Source organism: Myxocyprinus asiaticus, chromosome 32 (genome assembly GCF_019703515.2).
Source record: "Myxocyprinus asiaticus isolate MX2 ecotype Aquarium Trade chromosome 32, UBuf_Myxa_2, whole genome shotgun sequence".
Classification (NCBI taxonomy): domain Eukaryota; kingdom Metazoa; phylum Chordata; class Actinopteri; order Cypriniformes; family Catostomidae; genus Myxocyprinus; species Myxocyprinus asiaticus.
Genome location: NC_059375.1, coordinates 6,240,501 through 6,260,050, shown reverse-complemented (window position 1 = coordinate 6,260,050; position 19,550 = coordinate 6,240,501). Strand labels below are relative to the sequence as shown.

Here is a 19,550-nt window from a genome sequence, read left to right as displayed (position 1 = left end):
AGCACCAACAAGAGGCAGAGGTGTGTCACGTTTTGGTGATAATATCTCAATCAATTCAAAAGTTATAACCATTTTAATAAAAGTGGCCACGCCCCCTATGTACGTTTTGGCATACCTTTTGACGATGAAAAGTTCCAAATTTCTTTGATAATTTTTTACATTGGGACTGAATCTTTCTGCAGTGGTTTGGTTCCGATCGGGCGAATGGCCTACGACTAGTTTGAAAATGTCATTTTTTAAAATAATCTCAAGTATTTAATGGCAAAATTGTTCAGAATGAGGAGATCTAAAGTATGGTATGAATAAAGTGTTTCTTTGTGAAAAACAGCGGGATATACAACAGTTTACATGCATGTTAAATGACATCACAGACCTTTATGACACCTTGGACAAATAAACTGCATGCAAAATTTCAAGTCGATTGGACCAACAGTTCCATAGTTTGAGCCATTATTGTTTTTAATTATTATAGCGCCACCAAGAGGCAAAGATGTGCAACATTTTTTGTTTGTCCTCAGAATGAGCCCATACATACGTGTACCAAATTTGGTGATAATATCTCAATCTGTTCAAAAGTTATAACCGTTTTAGTAAAATGGAGACTGCTGAATCTTTCTGCATTGGTTTGGTTCCGATCGGGCAAATGGCCTAGGACGAGTGCGTTTTGAATTTCTTGTATATGTTGTGCTCCCTTTCCTCTTGTGTTTGTCAGCTCATTTTGATTCCCATGTTCTGTCTGTGTTTTGTTTGCTCAGCCTTCAGTCCGGTTTGTCATTTTGTCATTCAGTTTTTAAGTTCATCGTTTTTATTTCCAGTTGTTTTCTCTCACTTGTGAGTGTTTTGTTTTTCCAGTTTGTATTTTAATTAATTCATAAATCTATATTTTGCCTCATTCCTTCTTTTGGGTCCTCATTCCTGACACATTCCGTGACAGACTGAATGGCCACTTCTAAGGAGAGTAGCCTAGCCACAGTACTAAATTGTCTCCATTTACAGAAAATTTGTGGATAGATTAATATCTAAGCTTTTAACCCTTTCCAGCTTTATGCAAAGCAACAATTCTTGATCGTAGGTCTTCTGAGATCTCTTTTTTGCAAGGCATGGTCCATGTCAGAAGATGCTTCTTGTGAAAAGCAAACAAAAAACATTTTAAGTGCTTTTTATAAGTCAAAGTAGCTCTAACCCATGCCTCCTACTTCTCCAACCAGTTCACCATAAATTCAATGGTGCTTCTCCACATAGGGTATGAATTATACAGCCTTTTGGCAGTAGGCATAAATAACCTTTTGTAGTGCTCCCTGTTGCACCGAGACAGGATAATCCTACAGCTGAAAGTGCTCCTCATTCCAACAAACATGTCCATGATGGTCAACAGTAAAACAGGAAAGTTGCACGAAAACGTTGCTACAGCCTTCTTATATTTCTACGTTGTCACAATGTGGAGAACATGTAGTGAACAACGTTGCAAAGTAAAAATGGATCATGACAGCAACATTGCCACAACTTAAATGTCTTTGTTGGGATTACATTCAAAATTAAGAAAATTGTTGAATTGCTCAACCTAGTGGTGAATAAATGTACTTGTTCAGACTGTGCTGTACTTTGAGATTTCAAAGGGTCTCTCAAAATATCTCAAAGTTCTTAGCTTTCAAATGACACCAAGATCAGGGGAGGGGAGTGGCTTCCTAAAAAATACTGGATGTCTGTGTGCGTGTCGCAAAACACGTTGGGGCACCCCTGCCTTTCAGATCTGTATATTTTGATAGAATGTGATAGAGAAAAAAAAATATTTTATCTAGTGTTTGCTGCAATCTAATGGAATGATCTAAGACTAAAACTAGGGAAATAGAGCAAACAGAGCCTTTACAGGCTTTGGAAGCTTTTTATTACAAGCTTTTTGAAGCTGAGTTGGGATGCACCCTACCTTTCAGATCTGTATGTTGTGATAGAAGGTGTTAGAGAAAAAAATATTTTTTCTAGTGTTTTCTGCTAATGCCATCTAGTGGAATGATCTAAGTCTAAAAGTAGAGAGACAGAGCAAACAGAGCCTTTATTACAAGCTTTTGAACTTAAAGATAAAAAACTGGTCAGTTTAACCAAGCAGGTTCAAAGTAGGGACTTGATCGTTAAGACCATCCAAGCATTAAACAGTCATAATTCATTCTCCACCCTCTCTCTGACACTTAGAATGAAACAGGCTGATTTGCAGCTTAGTTTCAATAATCTTTTTTCACTGAGAAGGAAGTTTTGAGTTCTGAAATTTAAAATATGTTTTCATTGTACAAACTCTTAAAAGGAAATATATATACAGTGGATATTCCTTATAATGACCCTTTTATATCTTTATCTCTGTAAGACTTAATGACAGAATGGATGATTTACAGCAGGGGTGTCAAACTTGGTTCCTGGAGGGCCACAGTCCAGCAGAGTGTAGCTCCAACCCTAATTAAACATACCTGAAGCAGCTAATCAATGTCTTCAGGAGTGCTTGAAGATTACAAGGAGGCATTTTGGAGCAGGGCTGGAACTAAACTCTGCAGGGCTGCGGCCCTCCAGGAACTGAGTTTGACACCCCTGATTTACAGGTTCAATTTATAAATAAAGAAATAAGTCAAGCATTCAACGTTATTATTGTTGTTTATTATTGTCAATTTTTTTGTTTTGAGAACAATACATTATTTACAATTTTCTTTCACAAAGCATAAATTAAATCATAAGAAAGAAAAGGGGAGAGATAGAGAGAAAGTGAGAGGTGTACAGATCATGAAGTGTTTTTGGATTCCTCATTTTAATGAGGGTTTGGCTCATGCCAAACCATCAGGCTGATGTTAAGTAAACTTGTTTATTAACAATAGAGATGGATGGATGGATAAATAAAGCCTGTGCACCAGCCACAGAGAGAGGAGTGGCATCACCATAACAAGCTGTCTTCCACACTGCACAAAAAACAACAACAAAAAAAACAAAACATAATTATCACAAAAAAGGGGTTTGTCTGAATATCCATGGACTGTTTGTGATAGCAGATGCATTAGTGCTTATATAATTAAATATAGCATACAATGATACAAAGTTATGCTATAAGAGCAACCAATATATTTTAACATGTTCCGTCACTGCTCACCGGGGCCTGACATCCTGTTCATCATCGCCAAAGAGCAGCTCAGCCACAGCGGCCTCAGGGGTGGACCTCTTCCCATATCTGTAGTATGACAGAGCACACATATAACATGAGTTAAATTTTGATTCAAACTACATCTTTACATCTTCTGAAGAATATGTGAGTGATGCTTGCTCTCCATTGACATTATATGCAAAACAAAAGCTATAAGCAGCGATTTAACACAGATTTGATAAAATACAAATATTTATTTTAAATGTAAAGTACAGTGGTGGCCAAAAATATTGGCACCCTTGGTAAATATGAGCAAAGAAAGCTGTGAAAAAAATCTGCATTGTTTATACTTTTTATCTTTCATTCAAAACATTCACAAAATTCTAACCTTTAATTGAAGTAAAACAATTGAAAGATGGGAAATATTGCATTATTAAATAAATATTTTTCTCCAAAACACGCTGGCCACAATTATTGGCACCCCTAGAAATTCTTATGAGTAAAATATATCTGAAGTATATTCCCATTCATATTTGACATTTTTTAGTGCACCTGGGTGACTAGGAACATGAAATTGTTCAGCCATGACTTCCTGTTTCACAGGGGTATAAATATGAGGTAACACACAGGCCAAATTCCCTTAATCATCAATCACAGTGGATTAGACTAAAGAATATAGTTCTGATGTGCGGCAAAAGGTTGTTGAGCTTCACAAAATGGGAAGTGTCTATAAGAAAATAGCCAAAGCATTGAAAATGTCCATTTCCACCATCAGGGCAATAATTAACAAGTTCCAATCAACTGGAGATGATAAGAATTGCCTGGAAAAGGACGTGTCTATATTATCTCCATGCACGGTGAGGAGGATGGTTCAAGTGGCCAAAGAATCTCCAAGGATCACAGCTGGAGTATTGCAGAAATTAGTTGGGTCTTGAGGTCAGAAAGTCCCAAAAATATATCAGACATCACCTACATCACCACAAGTTGTTTGGGAGGGTTAAAAAAAAAGCCTCTGCTCTCATCAAACAACAAACTCAAGCATCTTCAGTTTGCCAGACACTACTGGAACTTCAAATGCGACCAGGTTCTATGATCAGATGAAACAAAAAAAGAGCTTTTTGGTATGGCATCACAGACTCTATCAAATACCAACAGATAAAAAATCAAAACCTGACTGCCTCTGCCAGAAAGCTTACAATGGGCCCTAGCTGGATCTTCCAGCAGGACAATGATTCAAAACAAACATCAAAATCAACACAAAAATGGTTCACTGACCACAAAATCAAGGTCCTGCCATGGCCATCCCAGTCCCCTGACCTGAACCCCACAGATAATTTGTAGGGTGAACTGAAGAGGAGAGTCCACCAACATAGACCTCTGAATTTGAAGGACCTGTAGATGTTCTGTATGGAGGAATGGTCTCAGATCCCTTGTTATGTGTTCTCCAACCTCATTAGGCATTATAAGAGAAGACTCAGAGCTGTTATCTTGGCAAAGGAGGTTGCAAAAAGTATTGAATAAAAGGATGCCAATAATTATGGCTAGTGCGTTTTGGAGAAAAATATTTATTTAATGATGAGATATTTCCCCTTTTTCAATTGTTTTACTTCAGTTAAATGAAAGATCAAATTTTTTTTTCACAGCCTTCTTTGCTCATATTTACCAAGGGTGCCAATATTTTTGGCCACCACTGTACATTTGGGACCCTTGCCTCTGGCCCCGAGATCCAGTATTTTAATGTAAGTAAAGTTTTTTACTACAAAAACAGTAATAGTTTATTTTTAACTACCATTTTCCACCCTCTCCAATAATGTTTTTACATCTACACTGCAAAAAAAAAAAATAAATAAAAAAAAATAAAAAAAAAACATTTTACTGAGTATTTTTGTGTTATTTTCCAGATAAAATATCTACTGTAAACATTCTTAAAACAAGAAAAATTTACTTGAGAATCAGAATGGCATAATATATTTAGTCTTGTTTTCAGGGAAATATAAAAAAATTTGATGTAGTTAAAACAAGAAAAAACATCATGGAGGGAACGAGATGTTTTATCGATGTAGTGACACTAGGGGTCACTCTTGGGAGCCCCAAACACCTCTTTTTTTAATCTTTTTTTTAAAAGGCCAATGAGAATTGGCGAGTGGAATTAGCATGCCACTCCCCCGGACATACGGGTATAAAAGGAGCTGGTATTCAACCACTCATTCAGGTTTTGTGCAGTGGAGCCGAGATAAGGTCTTGGCCATTTCAGCAGGTAGTTCAGCATTGTGGCAAGAGGGACACAACGTCTCATTCCCTCCATCAGGGAACGGAGATTACGAAAGTAACCATGACGTTCCCTATCTGTCACTCACTCGACGTTGTGTCGATGTAGTGACACTAGGGGTCCCTATACAAAATGCCACAACTAACTGAACTGTGTTACATGAAGTGGCGGTGTGTGACGGGCAGACTGCTGTGTGCCTCGTAGCCAGCGCACCAGGCCGTCACGTAACATTCCCCAACATTCTATATGAGCGTCGAACAGTCCTTCAGGAACAAGTCGACTGCCCAATGAATAGGTGGACAGGCTAGCCCAGTCGAGGCCACTTTTCCTTCTCTTTTCTCCCCAAAAAGAGTGGAATTTGTTAACTGACTGGGAGCCCCAAGTGTCTACGTCGGGGGGTGTCACTCCCAAGGGGAAGACACCATGGAGACCACACCCCACCCATAAAAGGGGGGGGGTATTTTGAGTGGAAATACATCACATGGTCTTTTCTGAGCCTTATTGGAAGAATGTCATGTGGACAGAGCCCATGGTTAAGCTCAGCTGATTCCAAGGGCTCAAAAGGAGCTCCCCGTAGACCCTGTAGGACTACAGAGAGGTCCCACAGGGGGACGAGGTTCGGTCTAGAGGGGTTCAACCTCCTAGCGCCTCTCAGGAACCTGATGATCAAGTCATGCTTCCCCAAGTACTTACCATCTACCGCATCATGATGAGCCGAAATAGCGGCTACATACACCTTCAAGGTGGAGGGAGACAGCCGCCCTCCAACCTCTCCTGCAGGAAGGAAAGCACCGATCCAACTGCGCATCTCTGGGGATCTTTGCATCGGGAAGAACACCACTTAGTGAACAGATGCCACTTCAAGGCATACAGACGCCTCGTAGAGAGGGCCCTAGCTTGAGTGATCGTGTCTACCACCGCGGGCGGTAGGCCACTTAAGTCCTCTGCGTCCCGTCCAAAGGCCAGACATGGAGATTCCAGAGGTCTGGTCACGGTGCCAGATGGTGCCCCGTCCCTGAGAAAGAAGGTCCTTCCTCACGGGAATTCGCCAGGGGGGGCTGTCACGAGGAGCATGAGATCCAAGAACCATGTCTGGGTGGGCCAGTAGGGTGCTACTAGGATGATTTGCTCCCTGTCCTCCCTGACCTTGCAGAGGGTCTGTGAAGTAGGCTTACTGGGGGAAATGCATATTTGCATAGTCCAGGGGGCCAGCTGTGTGCCAACGCATCTATAACGAGAGGTGCCTCGGTCATACCAAAGCGGGCAGTGGGAGGATTTCTGGGAAGCAAACAGGTCTACCTGTGCTCGTCCGAATCGACTCCAAATCAGCTGGACCACCTGAGGGTGGAGTCTCCACTCTCCCCTGAGGGTAACCTGACGTGACAGCGCATCCGCTGCAGTGTTGAGGTCGCCCGGGATGTGAGTGGCTCGTAGCGACTTGAGGCGCTACTGACTCCAGAGGAGGAGACGGCGGGCGAGTTGTGACATGCAGTTTGAGTGTAGACCGCCTTGGTGGTTGATGTATGCTACTGTTGCTGTGTTGTCCGTCTGGACCAACACGTGCTTGCCCAGGATCAATGGCCGAAACCTCCGCAGGGCGAGCAGTACTGCCAACAACTCTAGGCAGTTGATGTGCCAACACAGCCGTGGGCCAGTCCAGGAGGCTGTGTGCCCGTTGCATACTGCACCCCAGCCTGTCTTGGAGGCATCTGTTGTAACCTCAACGCGCCTGGAGACCTGCTCTAGGGGAACCCCTGCCCATAGAAATGCCAGGTCGGTCCAAGGACTGAAGAGGCAGAAACAGACCGGCATGATGGTCACGCGATGTGTCCCGCAGCACCATGACCATGTCGGGACTCAAGTCCGAAGCCAGTGCTGAAGCGGTCTCATATGCATTAATCCGAGCAGTGTGCCCGCCGCTGAGGATGCCATATGCCCCAGGAGCCTCTGAAAGTGTTTCAGTGGAACCGCTGTTCTCCATCTAAACGCCTTCAGACAGTTCAGCACCGACTGTGTACGCTCATTCGTGAGGCACGCTGTCATCGAGACTGAGTCCAACTCCAAACCGAGAAAAGAGATGCTCTGAACTGGGGAGAGCTTGCTCTTTTCCCAGTTGACCCGAAGCCCCAGTCGGCTGAGGTGCCGAAGCACGCGGTCCCTGTGTGCGCACAGTAACTCTCAAGAGTGAGCTAGGATCAGCCAGTCGTTGAGATAGTTGAGGATGCGGATGCCCACTTCCCTTAGCGGGGCAAGGGCTGCCTCTGCAACCTTCGTGAAGACACAAGGGGACAGGGTCAGGCCAAAGGGGAGGACCTTGTACTGGTACACCTGGCCTTCGAAGGCAAACCGCAGGAAGGGTATGTGTTGAGGTAAGACTGAGATGTGGAAGTACGCGTCCTTCAGGTCTACCGCCGCGAACCAATCTTGATGCCGGACGCTTGCTAGAATGAGCTTTTGTGTCAGCATCTTGAACGGGAGTCTGTGCAAAGCCCGGTTCAGTACTCACAGGTCCAGGATTGGTCGCAACCCACCGCCTTTCTTTGGTACGATGAAGTAAAGGCTGTAGTACCCTTTCTTCATCTCGGCTACTTGCAGGAGAGCCATGGCGTGCAGGGCAGAGGCGGCTTGTCCAGCGACACTGTAGGCCTTAGCCATCAGGAACGATGTAAACCTACAGGCCCTGGACGGGAGTTTCGGGCGCCCACACCAGGTGGCGGTGTTCTGCGGACATAAGTGCACCGCGAGTGCCTTATACACCTGGGGGATCACCGAGTACCCCCCTGGCCGCTCCGCCATCAAGGGTATGCGAGAGCGGGCGAGCTGAAAGATCGGGACCGGGCAGTAAAAGGTGCCTCCCACAATCTTGTCAGCTCTTCCGGGAAAAAAGGAACGAGGGCTGCGAGGGTTCCGGGGAGAGTGGATATTTCCACTCTAGCCCGACACTCGCGGCCGCCCAGGAAAGTACGTCCGTCATTTCTGTGTCAGCCTGGGACTGGGTGACCATTCCCGAAGGAGGAAGTCCAGTCGAAGCCTCTGCGTCTGACTGGACGAACCTGCTCTCCGATGCTGCGCTCGATAACTCATCCTCTTCCCGGGCTCTGAACAAAGGGTTGAACTCGCCCTGAGACAAGCCGGCGATCTCGTCCGTGCGCGCGACCGGGACAAGCGAGCATGCTGGGGAATGGGAGGTCCGTGGGGGGATACCCGGCGGAGATGGTCCCATTGAGGTCCCCAAATTGCCCCCAGTGCTAACCAGCACGGCCTCATACCTGTAGGTAGAAGGACCGAGGCGGATAGCCGCTGGGGTGGCTTGCTTTCTTACGAATGCAAGCCTTGACCGCAACGTTGCCATGGTCATGTTCTCGCAATGAGGACATGATCCATCCACGAACGATGTCTCCACGTGGGCAGCGCCCAGACATGTAAGACAGCGATCATGGCCGGCAGAAGCGGAGAGATAACAACTGCAACCAGGAATAACACCCAAACGGAAAGGCATCTTTAAAAAGACGCGTCTTTAAAAAGACATTCCGTGTGTGCCGCTCTTTCAGAAAGAAATCATACTCTATTAGAATATACTCTTTTAAATGTTCTGCTGAAGCGCCCAGGGGTGTTCTCTGCAAACCATAGATGCAGAGGGGGAGAAGCCGCTGAAATGCCCCGTAAGATCCAGCAGAGAGAGGTGAATGAACTCAGTGGATGAATTAAGCTCTTTGAATAGAACCGCTCGGCTCCGAAGAAAAAATCTGAATGAGTGGTTGCATAACCAGCTCCTTTTATACCTGTATGTCCGGGGGAGTGGCATGCAAATTCCACTCGCCAATTCTCATTGGCCTTTTAAAAAAAAGATCAGAGGTGTTTGGGGCTCCCAAGAGTGACCCCTAGTGTCACTACATCGACACAACGTCGAGTTTTTGTTTCATACCCCACTGCATAAACGTTACTAAATGTTGTATTGTTGTATCGTTATAATTCGCCAGGTTAAAAAATTAAATTGCTATGAAAAGTAATGGCACACCTCTTGTCAACAAGCTACATATTTGAGGTATCTTTCATGTTTGGAGCACAAAAATCTGTATTTTTTTTTTAATTAGGGGTTTGTTCAAATCCATAACCCTATAAAACAGTACGAGTGATGCTTGTCTTAGCAAACACCACTAAAGCAGAAAGAGTTGATGTCCAAGATAAATATAGATCAGTTCTGTGGTCTAAAGACATTCAACACACTTCGAAAAGAACAAAAATAACACGCAATCCCCATTTAATTGTGACCTTTTGAGGTTAAACTTGTTGCAGAAAATATCAGGTTACATAGCATGCATCATCAGAGACAATGTTAATCCCACTTAATAACAAGCTATCTTAGTGTACAGCAGAATAATGAGGGGTTACATACAGGTTGAAGAATATCTGGCAACCCAGCCCACCCAAGTGCACATTTATGTGCCTTTCGATAAAAACACATTAAGGCACATTGTGGTAAAGCCAGAAGCACAGAAAATGGGTTATGTTTTAGCTGTAAAATAAATTAATTTGAATAGACTGAATCTTTAATTGTTTATCAGGACTAAATTAAATTTATTTGTATGCTGTTATTCATAATTAATATTGCTCCAAAGCAACATTATAAAGAATATTGCCTTTCAAACCCCCAATAAACCAAAGGCAACAATGGCAAGGGAAAAAAACTTCCTAATATGATTAATAAAATGAGGAAGAAATCTTAGGCGGAACGCATAGTCCTCTGTCTGACAAACCAAAAAGTATTACAGGTAGTACCAGGTATTATTTAAAGTACTCTGGAGAACAATGTAAATATTATCAGCCTGAATATGTAATCTTTCTGGAATGTGGAATTTGTATATTGGTTTTCACTAATGGCAATATTATTTTCAGATATCTGTAATGTGATTGTAAAGAAAGCCTTTTAATGTATCTTTTATTACTCTTCTATTCAATGATATCTGAAATCCTTTTCCAGATATTTGAAATTTCAATCTAACATGCTGAAATTAATTTACACATATCAGAAAATAGCATTTTTATTAGTTGTAATTCAACTGATGATATCAGGAATGGATTTTTGCAATATTAACAATGTAATTACTGAATTCAAATATGATAATTTTTACTAGTAAGAAGTACATAGTTGATATGTGTATGTGGAATTTTAACTAATAATAAATTAATTATAGTTAGATAGGAGTGAAGGACAAATCATTATAAAATCCTACTAGTGAAAATCCAGTTGCAAGTATCCAAATAGTATGGCTTTTATTACTGGAAATTACATTTTTGACATTAAGAATGGGTATTTCTGCAAGTAATACGTCATTTTTTATATCAAGAATTTATGTTTTTACTAGTGCAAACATATCTGATAACATAATAATATCACTAGTAGTAATTGCATTGCTGAAATCAGAAATTAGAATTTTAACATTTTAAAGTGAAAATGTATTTATAGATATTTATTGGGCGTGCCACAGTACCATTGTATATATCAAAGTGACCTAAAATTACCATCTGATAGTATAACTGTAACATGGTACTGCTAGAGCACTTTTTGTAAGGACGTAAACAAATTTAGACAAATCTAATACAGACTAAAATAATAACCCACTGACAGGAAAATGGGGTGATTCACAGTAAATTATGTCACTATGAGAGAGACAGAGAGAGAGAGAGAGAGAGAGAGAGAGAGAGATACATGCTAGAAATAATGCTGTTAATATGGGTCTCATACTCTCCATTATGAGATGATGGAAATCTTTGTTGGGCCATTAACTGTTTTCCACTCTTTTGCCACAGCATCAGGGGTTCCATTACAATTTTGTCTACTCATACATGGGTTGTGGGATGACATTTTAACATACAATGGGCTTCATTCATGAAACACAAGCATAACAAATTTATGTGTAAATCGTTTGTTAAATCAGTTAGTCTAAAACAGTAGACTCGGTAAAATGTAATGGTAATACTTCATAATAACTTTAATTAATAAGTAAATAACAACACTTTAACTTTACCTTCACAGAGTAGTATGTTTCATGAGATTTCTAACTATCTGAATGTACTTTAAGCCAGGGGCTTTCAAAAGCGTTAAAAAATAATACTGGAAATAATGAAATTAACCACAATTATTTTATTCTACTGACAGACACTTTTTAACTGTAAGAAATAAAAACAATTCTGCATATAGTCTTGTGTAAAACATTGTTAATCTCTCCTTCATTACAACGTATATGCTTTAAGAATATTTTGTACTTGTGTGTTCTATCTTTTCAAGGGCATGTACGCAATTGTCACTATTACATTTACAACTACTTTCATTTACATTTATTGATTTAGAAGACAGAATTTGTATTTATAAAGTCACACTTCCTATTTTTCTCACACAGTATAAATGGGTCTTACTTGAAAATACTCTATATAGCTGCCTTTATATATTTTAGAAAAGAGGGCCCTCACAAGGGGATCATCATATTTGGGGGTCCTTGGCAGAATTTCTTTCAATAATTGCCCCTGGATTTGTTTTTTAGGGAAATGTTTTACCTTTATGAAGACATCTAACCATTTCTAATCATTTAAAACAAACTGTGTCTCATCTGTATTATTACCTCTTTCCCTAAAAATTAAATCAATATCAATCATATATTTTATGCCATAATATGTACTGTATAACTAGGACTATAATAGAATATTATGAACTATATCAGATGTTACAAATAAAAAAACAGAATAATTAATTATGAGGGCATTTTTTGCCCTCACATTTTGAATTTCTCTGGCATTTTTGTTGCTTTTGGTGGCACCCCCCCGCTTTAAATTCTGACTCTGGTCATTGGTGTCAAAAAGTTTGAAAATTCCTGCTTTAAGCAATGATTTGATAAGTATTATGCAATGTAATAACAGTTTTAATATTATTAAAATATTAAATAAGGGCAAGGCCGAAATCACCATAGACAGTGACCCAATATTTAGATCAGTTGTCAATCAAAATGGATTTGTCAATGGGAAATTTTAAAACTTTGACATTATTCCCCCGAATCTTGAATATCTGGTTACATCCTTGTTATGAAGTGTTACCAATGTGACCCTAAACTCAATGAAGTGCCAAGAGTATGATGACATAAAAGTAATTAACTTCTAAACTGAAGGCTTTATCTGCTCTCCACTGTAAAAAAAAAATTAAAAAAAATAAAAAAACATTTTGTCAAGTCCTGACAAATTATTTAAGTCAAAAATATTATTTAATATGATGGAATCATCCCGACTTAATTAGTCCACATCAATGAAAGTCATGTTTAAGTGTTAGATCAAATACAAATATCTCCTTAAGGTAACAATTGCATATATTAACTTTTTAAAGTGTATAATGAACACAGATATGCATTGTTTCACTCTCACCTCTGTCGTGTGATGAGGTTGATATAGTGTCTCAGTGCAGTATGGTACTTGGCCATCTCCTCTGGACCCACGTCTCCTGCTGGAGGTTCTGGTTTGGGTGGGTAAGCTTCAGACAGACTGCTCAGACACACTATAACACACAGCACAAGAGCAGCCAGCATGGTCCAGGACCTCACGGTACTTGCCATCTGACATAAACATAAGAAAACCTTTGAGATTCTTGAAAAATCTAATTTACTTTTGGTTCAGATGGACATTCTAAAGCACCCAAGGCCTACATAAAGTACAAAATGTATTTAAAATCAACATTTCCATACAATGCAAACAGTTTTGTCAAATTCACTTATTTCACATTAATACATTTTGTAATGTGCTATGTAGCTGTCCGTGGTCCTGAATCTGATGGTATCATGAAACAAATGAAAGCTGGACTCTGTTATCGAGTATTAAAGTCTATTTTAGAATCTTTGCTGTAAAGATTGAAAGAAGCAGCATGAAACTTACTCTGTAAAAGATGTTCAGTCCCTGAAGGATTGTGAAGAGCTGCTGTTGGTTGCTGGCATTGATCTGATCTCTCACTACAGATCAGAGGGCATTTATAGCTCATGGGACTACAGAGGGAGGTGCAAACCCCACCCAGCACTTACGCACAACAAGAGTGTTAATGATGAACTAATGAGTCATGGGCACAAGCTTTCCAACCCCATCATCTGAACATATCTGAGCTCTTCTGAACATCAGCAAGAGAGGATATATGAGTAAAGTGGAATGAATTAAGGCCAAACTGAATTTACACTGAAAAAAATGTGCTTTGTGGTTACATCCAAATACATCCAGTTCTTAAGTTTTGTTAGTTTCCATCTCAACAGTTTAAGGTGAGCAGTTTCATCCTTTAAAACAGAATAGTTAAATGGGTATGACCAGTTCTGGATGATCATTACTTACCAGCCGTTCTAAAAGCCACAATAGCAACATCTATGATGCGGAACACTGAAAAACTACTGTACATTGCAGACAACTATTAACCTAAGTTTACATGTCATGGACTATATCTTCTAACATAAGGATGGTACTTCATGAATTTGCTTAATATTTTAATGTTTAAAAGTACATTTGTGTTCTTAATATGTGTATTATGTAGTTACCATTTTATAAAGCAATAAAGTGTAAGAGGTTGTGGTATATTGTGAATATAGTCTTGGCCAAATGGCGTTGTACACTGGAGTGTTCAAAATATAGCACAACCATGAATATTAACTGTAGTATTAACAATCTCTGCTGGAAAAACAACTTAAACCAGCCTAAACTAGTTTGCAGGTCATAGCTGGTCTCCCATCCTAATCTGTTCGGTTACTTTCGAGAGGTGTTATGGACACCAAGTCTTGCTAACTCATCAGGTAAACCAGCTGAGCACCAGCTTGGCCACACCGGGAGATGTGGCCACCCCCAAATAATCTCTCACCTATACTCTGTAGAATATAAATAATTGTTGTACTGTTATTTTTCACTTGAATATAGGTGATGATATTGATTTATGAACGGCATTTGTTGCTTGATGTGTCAGATCGTCATTTGTTTTTGTCAAATATGTGTTGATGTGTTCATGACTATATTGTGGCTCATATACTGTGATAAAATGGATTGTATGTTTATGTCTTATATGATTGTATTTATGTGTACTTAGTCCTATCTGGTGAACTCTTTATGTGATTCTGTGTGGTGATATGGACCTATGAAAGGCACTAGTTGTTGATATATTGTATCACTTCACACATGCACTAAGATGTCCTGTCTAATAAACAAGTAATTAATGAGAGAATCATGTTTGTTAAGTGCTCCAATTACCTGTGATTAGAAGTTAATGCCCACACCAATGAAGCCATCAGACTTAATTTGAAAACTCTGTGCAGTTGAATATCAAAATTACACACTGAAGAAGGCTGTGAGGCAGAAACGTCTGTGATCTCCTGTACTGTGAGATATGAATAAAATATAAAGAAATTGAGAAAAAGGAGTGCGAATCATCTTGTTTTTGAGACTGTTAAAACATTTTTGTGGATCTGCGCACCCTGAACCAGTAGAGCGCAGTGATTCCATTTCTTTGATCAGCTGTGTAAATATCCATAGTTTTCCTGACAAACCACTGGGCAGTGTCATGATGACTGTGGTTCCATTCTCCATAAAGCCAGCGTCACACTAGCCAACTCCAAACAACTCGATTTTAGCAGAGGGTGGTACACAACCTGACCATTTTGCTGCGATCTTGCTCTCTTCAGTCAGAGGTGTGACACACTTGCTGATTCAGAATTGTAGATGGGTGAAAGACATACCTATTTTCTCTCCATTTACCTGTCATGTAGATCTTGCCAAAATAACAACAGTAGTACTGCGTGAACAAAAGCAATTGTAACTGGATTTTGGATATGATTCATGGAGTAACTTTGCCTTGTGAATGTGTGTGAATGTGTATTTTTCCCCTCTGGGCTTGCCGTAAAAAGCATATGTCCTTATACAGTTTTCAGTGAGTAAAGAAAAACAGACTGTTGTGCCTCTGCTTTCTGATTATATTAGTCATTATATGGAGAACCCCATGGAAAACGTCTTGGTTACTGATGTAACCTCTGTTCCCTGATGGAGGGAACGAGATGTTGTGTCGATGTAGTGACACTAGGGGTTCAATCTTGAGAGCCCCAATCACCTTTGCTTAAAATAGAAAATGCCAATGAAAATTGGCGAGTGGAATTTGCATTCCAATCTCCGCCCCGGACATACGGGTATAAAAGGAGATGGCATGCATCACTCATTCCGATTTATGCTGAGGAGCCGATAGAGAGTCCCGGCTATGACTGCGTCCGGTTCAGCGCCACGGCAGGTGGGACACAACGACTCGTTCCCTCCATCAGGGAACAGAGGTTACATCAGTAACCAAGACGTTCCCTGTCTGTCACTCACTCAACGTTGTGTCGATGTAGTGACACTAGGGGTTCCTATAGGAAATGGCGCAGGCGCTGAACCGTGTCACGAGGCACGGAAGAGTGGACACGGGCAAGCTGCTGCGTGCCTCGCAGGGAGTGCTCAACCACGTCATGACCTTCCAGCGAGTTAGGTAAGGCATCTTCTTAGTCCCGTTAAGGGGGGAGGAGGCACTTACCCAAGTAGGCTACTGGCGGTGCCTTTCTTAATTTGCTGTTAAGCAATCTCCTGCCAAGCACTTTCTAGAATAGTGCTGGGAAGTGCTCTTCCCTCTCCAGGAAGGAGAGCACTACAGAGACCACATCCTACCGGAGGGAGGTTAACATGTGGAGCATACTTCACATGGACTTACCAACGGGGATGTACACATGTGGAATGATACCACAGGAGGACCCTATCTACAGAGAGGGTACACAGCACAGTGGCCGAGACAGAGAAAGCTCTGATGAGGGGAAACACAGGTTTCACCTAAGGGGGAAACCGAACAGTGGAAACTCATCATATGGGATTACCAAGGGGACTCACCATGCATGGAGCACTGAGCCCAAGCACACGGGCTCACCTGAAAAGGGAAATACCACAAGTACTGGGCCTGGTGGCGTTACTCCTCCGCCGAGTTCGTCACCGAACAGTGCTAAGGAATTAAAGAGGTGTCCGGAGTTCATCAATACGGGGAACTGTTGTGGACAAAAAAGCGCACATTATCACCTTTGAAAAAGTGGAAAGGTTCAATGCAACTGGCCACCCGGTCTACCTGCTGTTATCGCGTAACACTCGGGTCAAATCTAGGTTATAAAACCTTGCAATGGTATTGGGTGTAGCCCAACCCACAGCTCTGCATATGTCTGCTAGAGAGGCCCCCCTTGCCAGTGCCCAGGAGGACACAACACCTCTAGTGGAGTGCGCCTGGACTCCCAAGGGGCACGGCAAGTCCTGAGATTGATATGCGAGGAAAATGGTATCCACAATTCAATGGGCTAATCTCTGCTTGGAGACAGCTTTTCCCTTCTGCTGTCCTCCAAAACAGACAAAGAGCTGCTTCGAGCATCTAAAGCTCTGCATGCGGTCCAGATAGAGGCACAGGGTGTGAACTGGACACAGCAACGACAAGGCTGGGTCTTCCTCCTCTGAAGGAAGCGCTTGCAGGTTCACCACCTGGTCCCGAAAAGGAGTGGTGGGAACCTTGGGCACATAACCGTGACGGGGTCTCAAGGTCACATGAGAGTGTGCCGGCCCAAACTCCAGGCATTCACTGGTAACAGAGAGTGCCTGCAGGTCCCCCACCCTCTTGATGGAAGAGAGCACCACCAGGAGGGCCGTCTTCAGGGACAGATTGCTGAGCTAGCAGGTCTTCCGCCAGCGGTGGTAGACACGATCACTCAGGCCAGGGCCCCCTCTATGAGGTGGCTGTATGCCTTGAAGTTGCGTCTTTTTTGCTAACTGGTGTTCTTCCCTTGGGGAAGACCCACAGAGATGTGCCGTTGGGTCTGTGCTGTCTTTCCTTTGCACAGAGTCTGTGCAATGAGGCTCACAGGAGGAAAGGCATACTTGCGTAGCCCCTGAGGCCAGCTGTGCACCAAGGCATCCGTGCCAAGGGGGGCCTCGGACAGGGAGTACCACAGGGGGCAGTGAGAGGAGTCTTGAGAGGTGAACAGGTCTACATGTGTCTCCCCGAATCTCTCCCAAATCAGCTGGACTACATGGGGGTGGATTCTCCACTCCCAGCGGAGCGTTACCTGCCATGAGAGCACGTCCACTGTACGGTTGAGGATGCCCGGAAGGTGAGTGGCTTGTAGAGACATCAAGGTCTACTGACTCCAATGGAGGAGGACATGCGACGCGAGTGTACACCGCCTTAGTGGTTTATGTACACCACGGTCGCTGTGTTGTTGGTTCGGACCAACACATGCTTGCCCTGAATCAACGGCCGAAGCCTCCTCGGGGCAAGCAATACCGGCAGCAACTCCAAGCAGCTGATGTGCCATTGGAGTCGGGGCCCTGTCCAGAGCCCGGACAGTGCCTGCCCATTGCACACAGCGCCCCAGCCCGAGTTCGAAGCATCTGTCATGACCATGATGTGCCTTGAGACCTGCTCTAGGGGAACACCTGCCCGTAGAAATGCAAGGTCTGACCAAGGGCTGAAAGTCTGATGGCATGCGTATGCCCTTCTCCCACAGCGGGGCCAGGGCAGCCTCTGTGACCTTGGTAAAGATGCAAGGAGACAGGGACAGGCCGAAGGGGAGGACCTTGTACTGATATGCTCGTCCCTCGAAGGCAAACCGAAGAAAGGGTCTGTGTCGAGGAAGGATCGATATGTGAAAGTACGCATCCTTCAGGTCGATGGCCACGAACCAATCCTGATGTCGTACTGATGCCAGGATGTGCTTCTGTGTTAACATCCTGAACAGAAGCCTGTGTAAAGCCGGAGGATGGAGTCACCCTCGCCCTGCACAATAGTGGAGAGGATGCCACTAAACCGGGGTGGCCGTCTGGCGAACTGGATCGTGTAGCCAAGGCGGATCGTCTTGATGAGCCACCGCGAGGGGCTGGAGAGCACTAACCAGGCCTCCAGCCTCTGCAATAGTGGCACCAGAGGGACGACTGGACTTACCGTGCCTGGGTAGGGTGGTTTGCAGCAAGGTAGAGGAGGCGCCCCACCTGGAAGACAGCCCAGGGGGGACGTGCTGCTCTGTAAGCCTGCAATGGTGGCTGGTGACTGGGGTGGGCGAGCGGCCCCAGAGACCAGCACACTTACCTGTTCGCCGGCTGTCTCTCGACGGAGAACGAGGGAACGGGAGGTACTCGCGTTTGCCTGATTGACCAGAAAGGCTTCCAGTGCTGGCCCAGGGAATGAGGAAACTGCTCTTTTATTGACCATGTGGGTGCCGAGGCCCAGAGGGCACTTGGTGATGTAATACTCACCACGCGCTGGCCCCAGGGCGATGGTGGGACTGGAGAGATGCCCTGGGCCAGACCGGTCAGGAGAAGTTGCCTCATCCCTGGGCGGCCCATGTCAGGACTGCCTCGAAGCCTGTCTGGGGTTCTTGGGGGCCGGCTGACGAGCAGGTGGAGCCGAATTCCCGTGGGAGGATCTTTATCTCTGAGGCCGGCGTTTGGGCTCCAATGGTACAGGAGCCAGGGCAGGTACCACAGGGGAACGGCTCTGGTGAGAAGCAGATGGGGTGTGGGACCTCGGTGGCCTGAAGGCGGCCAGGTTGCGCCGCAGCAGGATATGTTTAATCGCCTCGGTCTGCATCTTCACCGTCGAGAACTGATGGGCAAAATCCTCAATGGTGTTGCCAAAATGCCCCCCTTGGGCACATCAAGAAAGCGGACTTTCTCGGCGTCACGCATCTCTGCAAGGTTGAGCCACAGGTGCCACTCCTGGACCACAAGAGTGGACATCATCCAGCCCAGGGCGCCGTGACCTTCATCGCACGTAAGGCGAGGTCAGTCACAGTGTGCAGTTCCTGCATCAGCCCTGGGTTGGTCCTACCCTCGTGCAGATCTTTCAGCACCTTGGCCTGGTGGACCTGCAGGATGGCCATGGTGTGCAGGGCGGAAGCGGCCAGACCTGCGGCCTTGTAAGTCTTCGTCATTAAAGAGGAAGAGAACTTACAGGCCTTGGAAGGCAGCCTTGGTCATTAGCACCAGGTGGCTGTGCCCTGCGGGCATAAATGCACCGCTATGGCGTGCTCTACCTGGGGAAGCCCAACATATCCCTTAGCTGCTCTGCCGTCGAGGGTAGTCAGAGTGGATGAGCCCGAAGCGTGTACAGGCAGT

At 43.7% G+C, this 19,550-nt stretch overlaps 1 protein-coding gene across 1 annotated transcript; it reads right to left on the bottom strand.

Moving 5' to 3' along the window:
* Positions 1-2,817: 2,817 nt before the first annotated feature.
* LOC127422928 (peptide Y-like) lies at positions 2,818-12,982 on the bottom strand. Its single transcript, XM_051666792.1, has 3 exons — positions 12,795-12,982; positions 3,125-3,202; positions 2,818-2,936 (listed from the first exon to the last, which is right to left on the bottom strand). Exons 1-3 carry the CDS (start codon positions 12,980-12,982, stop codon positions 2,912-2,914), a joined length of 291 nt encoding a protein of 96 aa, XP_051522752.1. The 3' UTR covers positions 2,818-2,911.
* Between the last annotated feature and the right edge of the window lie 6,568 nt (positions 12,983-19,550).